General features: G+C 44.2%; 1 protein-coding gene across 1 annotated transcript in view; it reads right to left on the bottom strand.

The window, feature by feature from the left end:
- TM9SF3 (transmembrane 9 superfamily member 3) overlaps positions 1-13179 on the bottom strand; it is a 1446273-nt gene that overhangs the window by 261576 nt on the left and 1171518 nt on the right. Inside the window, exon 13 of the mRNA XM_044056575.1 lies at positions 10421-10504. Coding sequence (XP_043912510.1) covers positions 10421-10504 — 84 coding nt within the window. The remainder of the gene's footprint in view (positions 1-10420; positions 10505-13179) is intronic.

The raw sequence follows: 13179 nt of genomic DNA, 5'->3' as shown, positions 1-13179 counted from the left end.
CCTCTTTTAGGTCTAATGTCACCAGCCAAGCATTCTTGCCCAGCATGAGTAGAAGCTGCTGCAAAGTCAGCATTTTGCATTTTGGAATGTCCAGGTATGTGTTCAAAATTGATAAATCCAGTATTGGCCGCCAGGCCTTGTCCTTTCTGGGTACCATAAACAGTCTTGAGTAAAAACCTTGTCCTTTTTCCTGTTCTGGTACTGGTTGAATGGCCCCCATATCCATGAGGGACGTAACCTGTTTCTGTGCCTCTGCCCATTGATTTTTGGGGAGATCTGGCCAACTGTTTTCCACTGGCAGAGTGTGGAAATGGAATCAGTATCCTTGTGATACTATGTTTAGTACCCACTTGTCCTGGGTTATTAACTGCCAATTTTGAGCAAAAAGTGCTATTTCCCCCCCCTAAGGGTGCTGTCAAAAGGTAAGTGCTTGGTATAGGCACAGGGAAGTCATTGGGACTGTTTTCTGTAGGTTTGCGCTTTATCTCCCCCTGATTTGGAGGTAGATGCGCCCCATTGCTTTGACCTGTATGAATCTTGCGCCTGGTATCTGGCACCCTTTGGGCATCTGGATTTGCCCTTTTGAGCTCTGTCAGACACAGGAAAGGACCAATTTTTTGTAGGCTAGTGTCTACTGAATCTTGGTGGCTGCACTTGTAAGAAGTCTAACAGTTTGTATAGACTTAGCTTTGTCTTCCATTTTCTTTAAAACCTCTTCTGCCTTAATACCAAACAGAGAATCATGCTGTAAAGGTGCATCTAGCAATTTAGCTTTAACATGATCAGGCAAATTTTGTTCCTTTAACCAGGCATGCCTCCTAATCACAGATCCAGTAACTGCGGCCCTGCAGGAGGCCTCTAAGGAATCAAAACCACACTGCAAAGTATGCTTTCCAACTTGTTCAGCTGCATGCAATAATTCTTTATTTTCTGCACATTCTGAAATCAACATAATTTTCTGTTTCAGCAATCCCATAACATGTTGTTGGTACTTGAGCATATGAAATTAATTGACAGTTTAAGGCCCTGACTGCCAAGGTTGTAGATGTATAAACCTTTTTCCCCCACCCGTCTAGTGCCCTTGAATCTCTGTCAGAGGGTATAGGATTTTTTGCTGTTGAGGCCTTAACTCCCTTTGGACCCTGTGAAATAGTTCCAGGTTGAGCAGCAGGGTTTCTGAATAAAAATGTATGAGAGTCAGGGACCCTGTAATATCTGTCAGGCTTACTGGGAGATGGAGGTAAGGAATCGGGGGGTCAAGCTTGACTCCGAAAACACATCATCCACAATGTCTAAAACAGGGGGAATGGCTAAAGGCTTGTGTTGAGGGAGTAGAAGGAAATCCCTGAGCCTCTTTTTTGATTCTGAGAAGTCTCGACTCTCACAGTGAAAATGCTCCCTCATAGTATGCAAGGTCTCTCCAAATGAATAATCCTCTGGTGGAGATGCAGATGGAATAGACTCCTTAGCATAAGAATCCTCATAGGGAGGTATAGATAATTCCTGATCAGAAGAAATAGAAACCTGATCTGAAGATTTATAATCAGTGTCTTGCCTAGGCCTCTTATCTGGAGGGGGATGGGTACCCCTGATCAAGGTAATAAGGCCATTTTGATCATCTGTTTTTTAGGCATAGAGGCCTGTGCACGTGGCTCATGCGTCATTTTTTTAGTTTTAGAAGTTGCCTTTGTCTTTGGTTTTGCAGCTGTCGTCGGTTTGATATATAAATGTTGAGGTCTGAATACACCCTCAAAAGCCGGTGCCTGCTCAGCAGCTCCGGAGCCATCCAAGGGAGATACATCCGTCTGTCCAATACCTTGAGTATCTTGCGGCATGCCGGACTCCACATGGGTGTCAGTAGAGGCCTGCGACTCGAAGGTAGCGGCTATCAGGGGCTGCGAAAGCGCCTCACCGAGTACCGGCGAACCGGCAACTGGCTTAGGAGAAGCTTCGTCGTTGGTTTTGGATCTCAACTTCCTTTCTCTGTCCTTTTCTTTGCGTTTTTTATGTACTCCGGTAGTCGGATTGCTATCCGACAACATTTCTGGGTAGTTAAATCTGTTTCCAAAATACTTTGATGCAAAAATATACGGACGCTTAATAGTATGTTGGTTAAATGTAACACAAAACTGACAGCCAGGCACGTTGTGATCAGGGCCTAGGGCAAGGAATACAGTATAAATGGAAATCCTTATGAGGTATTTGCTTCCCACAAGTAATACAATTAACTTTTTCTGACATCGGTAAAAAGCAAGAAAAAAGTTTCCCCAACGGGGTACTTAGCTTTAGTGAAGACTTCGGTTCTGAAACTCAAACTCGAATATTTCAGTAGTCGGCTGACCGGCACTTGCAAAATGCTTCTGCTTCGGGCACTGCGCGGCAAGAAAAACTAAAGAAAATGGCGTCAGCTGCATGTTTTATACCCCTGACGTCATGGAAGAGAAGACAGCAACCGACGCAGGACCCAAGACTTTGGAATTCAGGCCGACTGAGGGCAACCTGCCAGCAGATTACCCAAATGTAATGACTGCAACAGTGAAACACGAAGAACATCTGAATGGGGCCTTTTCTTGTTTTTCCTAGGAGGGGTTGAGACCTCCATCACAGAAAGGGCCTCTGAAAAGGGTGACTTAAGCAAGCCCTTCAGTATTAACTTATTCTTGCGCTCGTTCAGTGTGTGCTGGATGAAACTTTTGACAAATCACACAGGGAGGTTGGAATGAAAGATGGGGCACCCCCAAGCAATAGATAAAATCATCGTGAGAGTCGCTATTTGGAAGTCTACCATTACACAAAGTACAATGCTTGAAACCTGATGTACCCTTCTTATCAGACATCATGAAAAAGTTAAACACAACAATCAAAAACTTTAGATAAAAATATAACTTCTACTCTCTTTATGTCTAAACCTATCTAAATACACACAGTATCTATTCAAAGAGTCAAAAAAAAGAAGTTATGTACTTACCATAACGTTCCATGTGAGTTGTTTATCTCGCCTTCATTCTCACTGATGGGTTCGGAGCCGATCCTTGGCTCCGGCACAGCCGATAGCAAAGCTCAAGATTTGCCAGTAGCTCGAGACCAAGCCCCTTATCCCACAATGCACTGCTGGAATTACCTCCGATCTTGTTTGCTGCGAGTAACAGTATATATATATATATATATATATATATATATATATATATAGATATATATATATATATAGATATACATATACATATACATATACATGCCCTTTTATTTATTTCTACCAAGACCACTTCCCGAAGGGGAGGAAGAAATATTGAATAACCAAGATGGTACTCGTCTCTAAGTCAACAGTCAGCCAGAAGGGGGAAGGAGGGAGGGACGTGAGAATAAAGGCAAGATAAACAACTCACATGAAACGTTATGCAAGTACATAACTTCTTGATAAATCTCGCCGTTTACTCTCACTGATGGGTAGCGTCCATAGCACCCTCAATCTTGGGTGGCTCATGGAAGTATGTTCTTCAGTACCGTGGAACCAAAGGAAGATCTGTCCCTTGAAGCCTTATCTACTTTGTAATGCATGATAAAGGTATGAGGCTTAGACCAAGTGGCTGCAGTGCAAATATTGTCAAGGGGCAATTTAGCTTGAAAAGCAGAAGACGTAGAGACGGCTCTGGTAGAATGAGCCTTAGGTTTGTGTGTTAATGGCATACTTGCATTCTCATAAACAAAGGATATACAATCGGATAACCATCTAGATAAGGTTGTTTTAGCCACTGGATTGCCTTTTCTAGCTTCTGAGAAGGATACAAAAAGTTGATCTGATTTTCTAATATCCTTAGTTCTGTCAAGATAAAATCTGAGCGGTCTGTGTACATCAAGTTTGTGCAGCATGTATTCCAATTTGCTAGAGTGGTTGGGAAAAAAGACTGGCAGCTCAATGACCTGATTGATATTTGATTCAGAACAGACTTTAGGTAAAAATGAGGGGTTTGTTCTGAGAGATACTCTCTCAGCATGGAAAATCATGTAAGGTAGATAGATCATGCTTGAAGTTCTGACACTCTGCGGGCAGAAGTAATGGCCACTAGAAAAATAGTTTTCCAGGATAAATATTTGAGATCACAAGATGCTGGTTCAAAAGGGGGAAGAATAGTTTGAGACAGCATAAAGTTTAAATTCCAGGGAGAATAGGGAATTTTGATAGGAGGTCTCATGTGAAGAACACCTTTAAGAAAAGTCTTAGATAATTTATGGCCCATAACATTTGAGCCACCAAACCCAAGGTGAAAATTTGAGATGGCAGCTAACTGGACTCTAACTGTAGCAGCTGCTGCCCCTTCCTTAAAAATCTTTTGTCAAGAATTCTAAAATAGATGATAGCGGAGCTCAGAAAGGGTCAATTTTCTGTGTGTTGGCCCAAATTGAGAACCTTTTCCATTTACTGCCACATAATTTCCTGGTAGATGGCTTGTGAGAAGACAAGAGAACTTGTCTTGTATCTTCTGAAATTGAATGAAGCCTGGCAATTAGGGGAAGTGGATTAGCCAAGCAGTCAGTTTCAGGGACTGCAGTGAAGGATGGAGGTCCCCTGATGGGTGCGTCAGAAGGTCCGGAACTGGGTCCAGGATCCATGGATCTTCCAACAGATGGTGGAGAAACGGGAACCTAATCTGTCGAGGCCAGTAGGGGGCTATGAGAATAATAGTCCTTCCCAGCAATTTTGCTTTCTGTAAAAATCTGGGTATCAATGGGAAGGGTGGAAATGCATAAAGGAGACCCGGGGGCCAATCATGTAAAAGTGCATCTCTCAGGGGATGACCAGGAGGTGGTATTAGGGCAAAGTAGCTTCTGTATTTTGAATTGATGTGGCTGGCAAAGAGGTCGCAGCAAGGCTGGCCCCATTTGCGGAAAATCAACTCCACAACCTGTTGTTTGAGAGACCACTCGTGAGAGAGCAATATCGCCCTATTTAGCTTGTCCGCTATCACGTTGGATTTCCCCGGGATGTGCGTTGCTAACAGAAAATGCTGGGATGACACAGCCCATTGCCAGATGCTGAGGGCTTCTCGACAAAGGGGGTAAGACCTGGTTCTGCCTTGCTTGTTCAAGTACCAGACTACTGACATGTTGTCCGTCTGAAATGCAATAGTTCCTAGAGGGAGAGAGTCCTGAAAGTACTGCAATGACAGAAGTACCGCTCTCAACTCTAGAACACTGATGTGCAGATGTGATTCTTGATCTGTCCATGTGCCTTGGGCAGTCTTTCCCTGAAAATGCCCCCCCCCCCCACCCTATCAGGGAAGCGTCCGTTGTCAGTGGCTACTGGGGGGGGGGGGCACAAAGGGTCTTCCAATTGGGACATGGAGACGTCAACCACCACCGAAGGTCTCTCTTGCAAGAATCCGTGATGAGAATCATGTGGTGCATTGGTAGTTTCTGGTACGACCATTGAGCAAAGAGGAGCCATTGAAGAATTTGCACATGCATCCTTGCGAGTGGTATAGCCAGGATTGCTGCCGCCATCAAACCTAGCACCTTCAAAACCTCTCCTGCTGTAGCTTTGTTCTTTGACACCAGTCAGCTGACGTGTTGGCGGAGAAGTGAGACTCTTTCGATAGGAAGATGTAGAGTGGTAGTTGAGGTATCTAACTCTGCTCCTATAAAAACGGTATGCTGCGATGACGATAAGGCAGACTTTTCGAAGTTGACTGTAATGCCTAATTGATGGCAGAGTGTCAGAGTGTATTGTGTTGCCTGAGTCAATTGATGCCTGGTGGTAGTGGCAAGGAGCCAATCGTCTAGGTATGGAAACACCTGGAATCCTAGACGTCTCAGGTGAGCCGTGACCACTGCCATGCATTTGGTGAACACTCTGGGGGCTGTAGTGAGACCAAAGGGCAGGGCTCGAAACTGGTAATGATTGGCTCCCAGCCGGAAACGCAGATGATCTCTGGAGCGTCTGTTCATCTTTATGTGATTGTACACGGTCCTTGAGATCTATGGAGCACATTCAATCGCCTTTCCTAGGAAGGGAAGAATGGACTGAAACGTGACCATTCGGATCTTCTCTTTCTTTACGAACTGGTTGAGTCTGCTGAGGTCCAAGATAGGTCTCCAGTCCCCTGTTTTCTTTGGTTCCAAAAAGAATCTTGAGTAAGTTCCGAATCCAACTTGGTCTGCTGGGACTGGTTGGATGACTCTTTTTTTTCTAGCAATCTGTGGACCTCTACGATTGCTTGTTCCCTGAGACTGGGTGGAACATCTGGGATTCTGTTTACAGGAATGGGAGGGGAAGAGATCAGTATGAAAAATCCTCTGGAAATGATGCTTTGTACCCATGTATCTGATGTTATGTTTAGCCAGGCTTCTGGGTACAAAGACAAGCAACCCCAAACTGCCTCCAGAGCCGAACAGTCGGGCCCCCTTTCAGGGGCGATGGTAGGGTTGACCGGAGAACTGACCCCTGTCATCCTGTTTGCGGACCCCCTCTGCCACGAGGGCGGCGTCTTCCGTTATAACCTACTCCTCTGTCTCTAGAGGGGGTTTCTCCACGTGTGTCTTGAAAGGCTCCCTGTGCTTTTCAGAACAACATTTTCCCTCCCCTAGGGCCCTTGGGGTAGGGCCGAGTAGGGGTAGAAAAACGGACTCCAACGGCAGATAAGGTCTTGCCTTTCTGCTCACACCTGGTTAAAGTTTCCTTTACTTTAGGCCTAAACAGTGATGCGCCATCGAATGGGGTGTTGATAAAGGAAGACTTAAAGGGTTCCTCAAAGGAACAGAGACGCATCCAGGCTTGTCTTCGAAGAGCAATGCCTGAACTAGCGGCTCTACTCGAACCATCAGCTGGCATAGGATATGAGACGCATGGATGAGTTTACCACTGAGTTTAGGGTAGCGAGCTGGACATTGACTTTGTCGGCCACCCCTGCAGCTACCGTACCCTGGAGAGTATCTCCTAGTTCTTTCAGGAGATCTCTTTGTAATCTCGTAAAATGGGTTAAGTAGTTCAGTGATCGCAGAGAAAAAGTCACTGAACTAAACATGTGTTTCGCATATCTATCCATGACCCTAGAATCTCTGTTAGGAGGATGGATAGATGTGGATGTCTCAGACACTTCATTTTTGGTGGCTGCAGCTACCACCATGGCATCAACAGGCACTCCCTTTGTCAAAAATGGCTTGTCCACTGGGGCAGACATGAATTTATTGGGCTTGCGAGGAACAGGTTCCATGGCCTTCGGTGACTCCCACGCCTTACGAGAGATCAGTTCCATGAGCTCGTCGTAAGGCGGAGACACCCAAGAAGTGGAAGGTTGAGACCCAAAAGCCTTCAAGAGCACAGACTCATCCTCAGTAGGGGTCTTGGACTGCCAATCGCCCCACTGACTACGGATTTCTAGCATCTCTGCAAAGGAGATATCCTCAGAGGTGGGGATCGAGGGGACCCTTCTGACTCGTCCAAGCCAGTGTCAGATGTCAAAGACTCCTGTGGGGAATCTAAGTGCCTCCTCTTGCACAGTCTCTTCCTGGGCACCTCCTCAGTGGGGGGATCTGGGGAGGTCTCAAGCAGGGAATGCCCTGTGGGGGTACTTGAGGCTCAGGGTCTCTACGCTTAGGGGGACCGGTAGACGAAGAAGCAGACACAGGAGCTTGAGGGGAGAGGGAAGGCCGAACCGATGCGGACGTTGTCTTTGGAGACAAAACTCTCCTCATAGCATCGAAGGCACCATGGCTCCAACGAGGAGTGGACGGACCCGAGAGTACCGTCCGATCCTCCTGCACCAAAACCATGGGGTCCGAGCCCGAGGTAGGAGCTGAGCTCATCCGAGCCGAAGCCCTGAGAGGAAGAGTCGGCACCGACAAATCGGTTTGACTATCCTCCCTAGAACCGATGGGAGAGTGTTGGCTCCTAGAGTCCTCGGTGGGTGCCGAGGACATCCGAGTAGATGGAGCAGATACCACCGGTATGGGTATCTGCTCCAATGGTTTGACAATCATCGGTTCAGTTTCCTTCAGCTCCGAGAGTCCAGTACGGCTCGGAGGAGGAGACAAATCCAGTTCCATGGTCTTCGGCACCGACGAGCTGGTCGGGGCCGACAACAATTTGGCAAGTCCTGGTGCCTGTAAAAGCTTCTGCACTAGCCAATTCATGTCCAAATCTGAAAGGCTGACTGAGGACTTAGATTAATGCACCGAAGGTGCTGACTGGAGCAGAGAAGACGGAACTTCAGAGACCGGCTCCAATACTGAGAGCTGGCTCCGAATCAAAGGTACACTCGGTTCAGAGGTCTGTGGAACCGATGACCCTCCCTCTGAAGTTTTTGCCTTTTTTGCCACTTTGGGATCTGAAGATTTTGAGGATTTGGAGGACGTGCTAGTACCCTCATGGCTACCCAACACCTCAGAAAAGGAATGCTGTAGTAATTCCCTGTCTATTAGCTTCCTCCTTCTCTCCAAGAGGACTCTTGAAGAAAAGTTATGGCAAATGCTGCAAGTGTCTTGGAGGTGTTTAGCCCCCAGACAGTAGACACACTGAATGTGTCCATCAGTGACTGACATTTTCTGCCACAATCTGGGCATTTCTTGAATCCCGATTTAGGATGGGATTTTTCCTTGTCATCCGACATAGTTACGGTAAAACAAGCCAGTATACTGCAAAAACTAAGACAGTAAAGTCCTAACTTTACTTGTAAAGACCCACAAAGCAACTACGCCCAATCCGGGCACTATCTATAACAATTAACTATAGTTTACAAATACAGGGCTAAAGAGGCCCACAGAGAAAACCCCTGACTATTAGAAAAAGATTAATATGTCTAAATAGGGCTAAAGGCCCACACAAAACGACTAAACCAACAAGGCACTAACTATCCAAAATTATAGATTCTATTATCAAATTTTCAAACACTAACACACAACTATCTTATGAAAATCTCAAACAAAAAAAGTTTTTTTTATCAAAACTTGCTGTTTTTTTTATTTTTATCACTAATGGTCCGAGCTAGCTGGATCACCGAGATCTCTCTTGTCACGGCAAACTAGATCTGAGGTAATTCCAGCAGTGCATTGTGGGATAAGGGGTTTAGTCTCAAGCTACTGGCAAACCTTGTGCTTTGCTATCACCCGTGTTGGAGCCGAGGATCGGCTCCGAGCCCATCAATGAGAATAAACGGTGAGATTTAACAACTTCACATCACACAACTAGACAGAAAAAAGGAAAGGAGAGAAGAAATACCAGTGATGGTATTCAAGGAAAACCACAAGTGTAAAGAGAGAAGGCCGTACCATCAATTGTACTTTAAAGATTACCAAATGGGTAGAAGAAGTGAAAAAGTTGTAAATCTAACTGTAAATATAAAGATTAATAGATATAAGTCACAAACGACAAGCAAACAGACAAATTTTTCCACAAAATATCAAAAAGTTTCCACTTAGCTGTGAGCTCGGCTGAAATGCCGCTTTACGGATATGCGGCAAACGAGATCTAATATGGAGAAGGGCAGTGTGGGTAGAAGTTTAGCTCGATAGTTTTTGGCTGGTGCGAGCTTGGTATTAGGCCGACTCTGTTCCGAGGGCTCAGAGCCGAACCCATCAGTGATGAATGGAAAGAAGATCAACAACATTAGACACTTTTTTTCAAGGGTAGTGTGCAGGATTACAGGTGCTGTTAGCATTCATTAGTAAGGTTGTGGTGCTGGTCAGGGGGGGGCTAACTCTGCCCCTAACCCTGCACTGTACCATAGAAAAATCCTTTCTATAACATTACCACTACAGAAGGTATGTTCAGACACAACACGAAAGTTTTCCCAATACCCAAACCTTACTCTAACCTTAACCTGCAAACATTGACACAAATGGACAAAATCTATCCCCTTTCCTCACCATTACTCTAACCCACAAACAATTGCATACACACTCCCACCACAACACAGACCAATTTACCTGTGTCAACAAAATGAACAGTCAGTAAAACAATTAGTAAACATGATACTTCAGTTTGCACTGTTGACAAACTGAACTGCTACTGCGTGTGTGTCCTTACCTATCTATATAGAAACACACACATCCACTCATGCAAACGTGTGCACATATATACGCAAAAGCACTCACGTCTGCACCCGTACCTACACCTATACAGTAATAATCTTTGCCTTTGCTTTCCAGGCTATGGATGAAAAGGGATCATGAATCAGCACTCTTACATGGTTAACAATAATAAACAAAAGTTAACAATGACAGCCAAACTACAGGATCATACATCTAGTTGTATTACACCAAAGCATATATTAAGATTGCTACTACTAAAGTACTCCTAGACAGCTGCTAACAGTACGAAGAAGCTAACAGAAAACCAGCATATGTTTTGTGAAATGTACTTTATGCATATACTGTCTACAGTTCAGATGTCATATACCCTTAGTATAAAGAACAAAAAATCACTTACTTTGTTTTGAAAAAGTAGTAATAGAAGGAATACATATAAACATATATTGCTGTAGATGCTGCTGAAAGAAAGCTTGTCCACTGCCTGAAAAAGAAAAGTCACAGAAATGACTTGCAACTTACAAAATAAAGATACTAGATGACAGCCTTCCCAATAACATCTTTTGTGCGTTAGTAAGACTCTCTCACAAACTTTCTCACAAGTCTAGTCAGTGTGTACAGTGATCTGGTGATGCAAACACAAGCATTTTAAGTAACAGAGCATTTTCACCTGTTTTACACGCAAAAAGTTTGAAATAATATAAAGCAAACTATTTTCCTAGAAATGACATATGCATGCTTATTGAAAAAGTACATTTACTTAATTATACTCACTGTAATAGAATACTTTAGGGGTGCCAGTTATATGTATACCAAGACATCACTTTTGAGTTTACTACCCTTACAGACTAAACAATTGCACTCAGCTTTTCCATGCATTCCTACCACTCATAGGTTCATTTATATATTATCTTGCCACTTTGAGGATTTTAACCACTCAGAAAAATAGTTTCAAACAATAAGAATCCAACGACATCATGAATTCAGACTTTTTTCACTGAAAATACACAATTTGTTGCAGAAGACTTGTACATAGCAGCCAAGTTAATTGCTGCAACAAGCACCAAGTTCATTTTCTTTCATTTATTATTGATAAAGTATTTGCATGGTTTTAAGTTACAACAGATTCCTTCCACTTAGAAAAGTATGCCCACTTCATAGGTTACTAGGCTAATGGCCCTAGGGCCTTTACAATCCTAACCATGTTATACCAGTGTCCCCTAACAGAACTTGGTTAGATTAACAGATTCATAGATTAGTACTAAGCTAACTGCCCTTGCGAGCCATTTTAAGCCTAGCCAATTATCCCTTGTGAGACTCAAACCCTGCACCTTGTGTTTGTAAGGCAAACACCTTAAACATTAGGCCACCCTCCCAACTATTAACAAGATGGTTGTTATTCACACAGTGAGTCTATGATTAGAATCGACTGACCCTGTCCATGAGGGACAAAGGTGCCACCCTGAGGCTGAATTTACAGTCTCCCATCCAACTGTCTTAAGTTGTGCTTGAATTGGGTTACTGAGGAGCTCTGCTTCATACGAATTAGGAGTTTATTCCACAGAAGCAGCAATCTATGAGAGACATTTATGTCTCACCAGCATGTTCTGCTAATATCAGAGGCTAGGCTGAGATCCCAGGAGCAACTGACCTTTGTCCCATCTGATTTGCGGATGTGCAGTATTTCCATTAGGGCTAGGTCAGGGACTGCTCTGTTGTCCACACACAATTCGCCTCTAAGCAGCCTGTAGGATGCACAGTACAGTGACAGGGTTTTCAGTCTTTCCATATAGGTTAGGTTTTGGAGGCCCTGAATTTTATTGTTGAGAAACTTCCATGGTCTCTCCAGCTGCTGCAGGTGCCTAGTGAAGTACATGCAAAAGGGAAGGTTGTATTCAGTGGTCTGATGAGGGTCAAGTACAGAGACGTTATATTAACAAAAAAAATAAAAATAAAAATAGAGCAGTGCCCTGCATGGCTGAGGCTACTATGGCTCACAAATACACTACTCACTCTAGCTCTTTTTCTGCAGCGGATTTACTTGAATTTACAAATTTTACTGAATTGTCGAATGTGGGAAGGTGTTATGATCGTTTTGCTTTGCTGAATCTTCTGGAATCTGGCTCGCCATGCAAGTGTTTTGCAGGGCTGGTGTCTGCAGGCCCTGTGAGGCCTGAATCACTTCATGAATTGGGAATAGTGCTGAAGATTCACCCTGAGTGCTGTAGCTGCCCTGTCTCTCAAACAAACAAACAAAAATCAACTGAGAAAGCGTAGGAGATGTGACAGACCTAGGAAAAGGGGCAACAAAGCTGGCATCAGCGGCAGATTAAGAAAAGCTCTGCTCAGGCCTGCAATTACTTCTATATTGCTGGCTAACGTAAGATCTCTGGATAACAAAATGGCCTTTAACAGGCTAGACGTTAACACAAACAGTAAGGTAAGGAACAGCTGTATTATTATATACACTGAGACTTGGTTAAATTCAAATATCAATGACCAAGCTGAAGGGATAGGCACATTCTCCTTATTCAGAGCAGACAGGTTACAGACTCTTAGTGGCAAAACTAAAGATGGGTGAAGTATGTATATACAACAGCAGCTGGTGTGAAAACAGTGATGCTGTTATTGCCCACTGCTCAGCGGACACTGAATACCTTACAATTAAATGTTATGCATTCTACTTGCCCAGGGAGTTTTCAACTATCTTTACAACTGCAGTTTACATACCTCTGAGTGCAAACACTAATGAAGCACTCCACCAGCCTGTAACAGTTAGCCTGTGATCTGAAAAACAAGAACCCAGAATGTGTCACCATTTTAGCTGGGGATTTCAATCAGGCCAGACTGAAAAAAGTACAGTTGTGCACACTTACCATAAATGTAGATGTTCGAGTGTCTTCACTGTTGCAGTCATCACATTTGGGTTATCCCTGGCCAGGGTAGCCCCCGACCAGCTTAAATACCAGAGACTTAGTATTTCTATATCGGTTGCTGACTCTTGAAGACTGACGTCAGGTCATCAGTGGAATAAAGGGAGGCAGCCGACGCCACAGTTTTTCTTGCCCTAACTGGTCAGGAGCCCCCAAAATAGGAGGCCAGGCTCTTGTGGCAGAACCTCACCACTGGAAAATAAATACCAATATATCCCTTGTAAGA

Source organism: Protopterus annectens, chromosome 14.part0, assembly GCF_019279795.1.
Source record: "Protopterus annectens isolate FY-2018-M chromosome 14.part0, PAN1.0, whole genome shotgun sequence".
NCBI classification, from domain to species: domain Eukaryota; kingdom Metazoa; phylum Chordata; order Ceratodontiformes; family Protopteridae; genus Protopterus; species Protopterus annectens.
The sequence above is the reverse complement of the archived record's forward strand: the minus strand, read 5'-3'. Positions and strand labels throughout refer to the sequence as shown.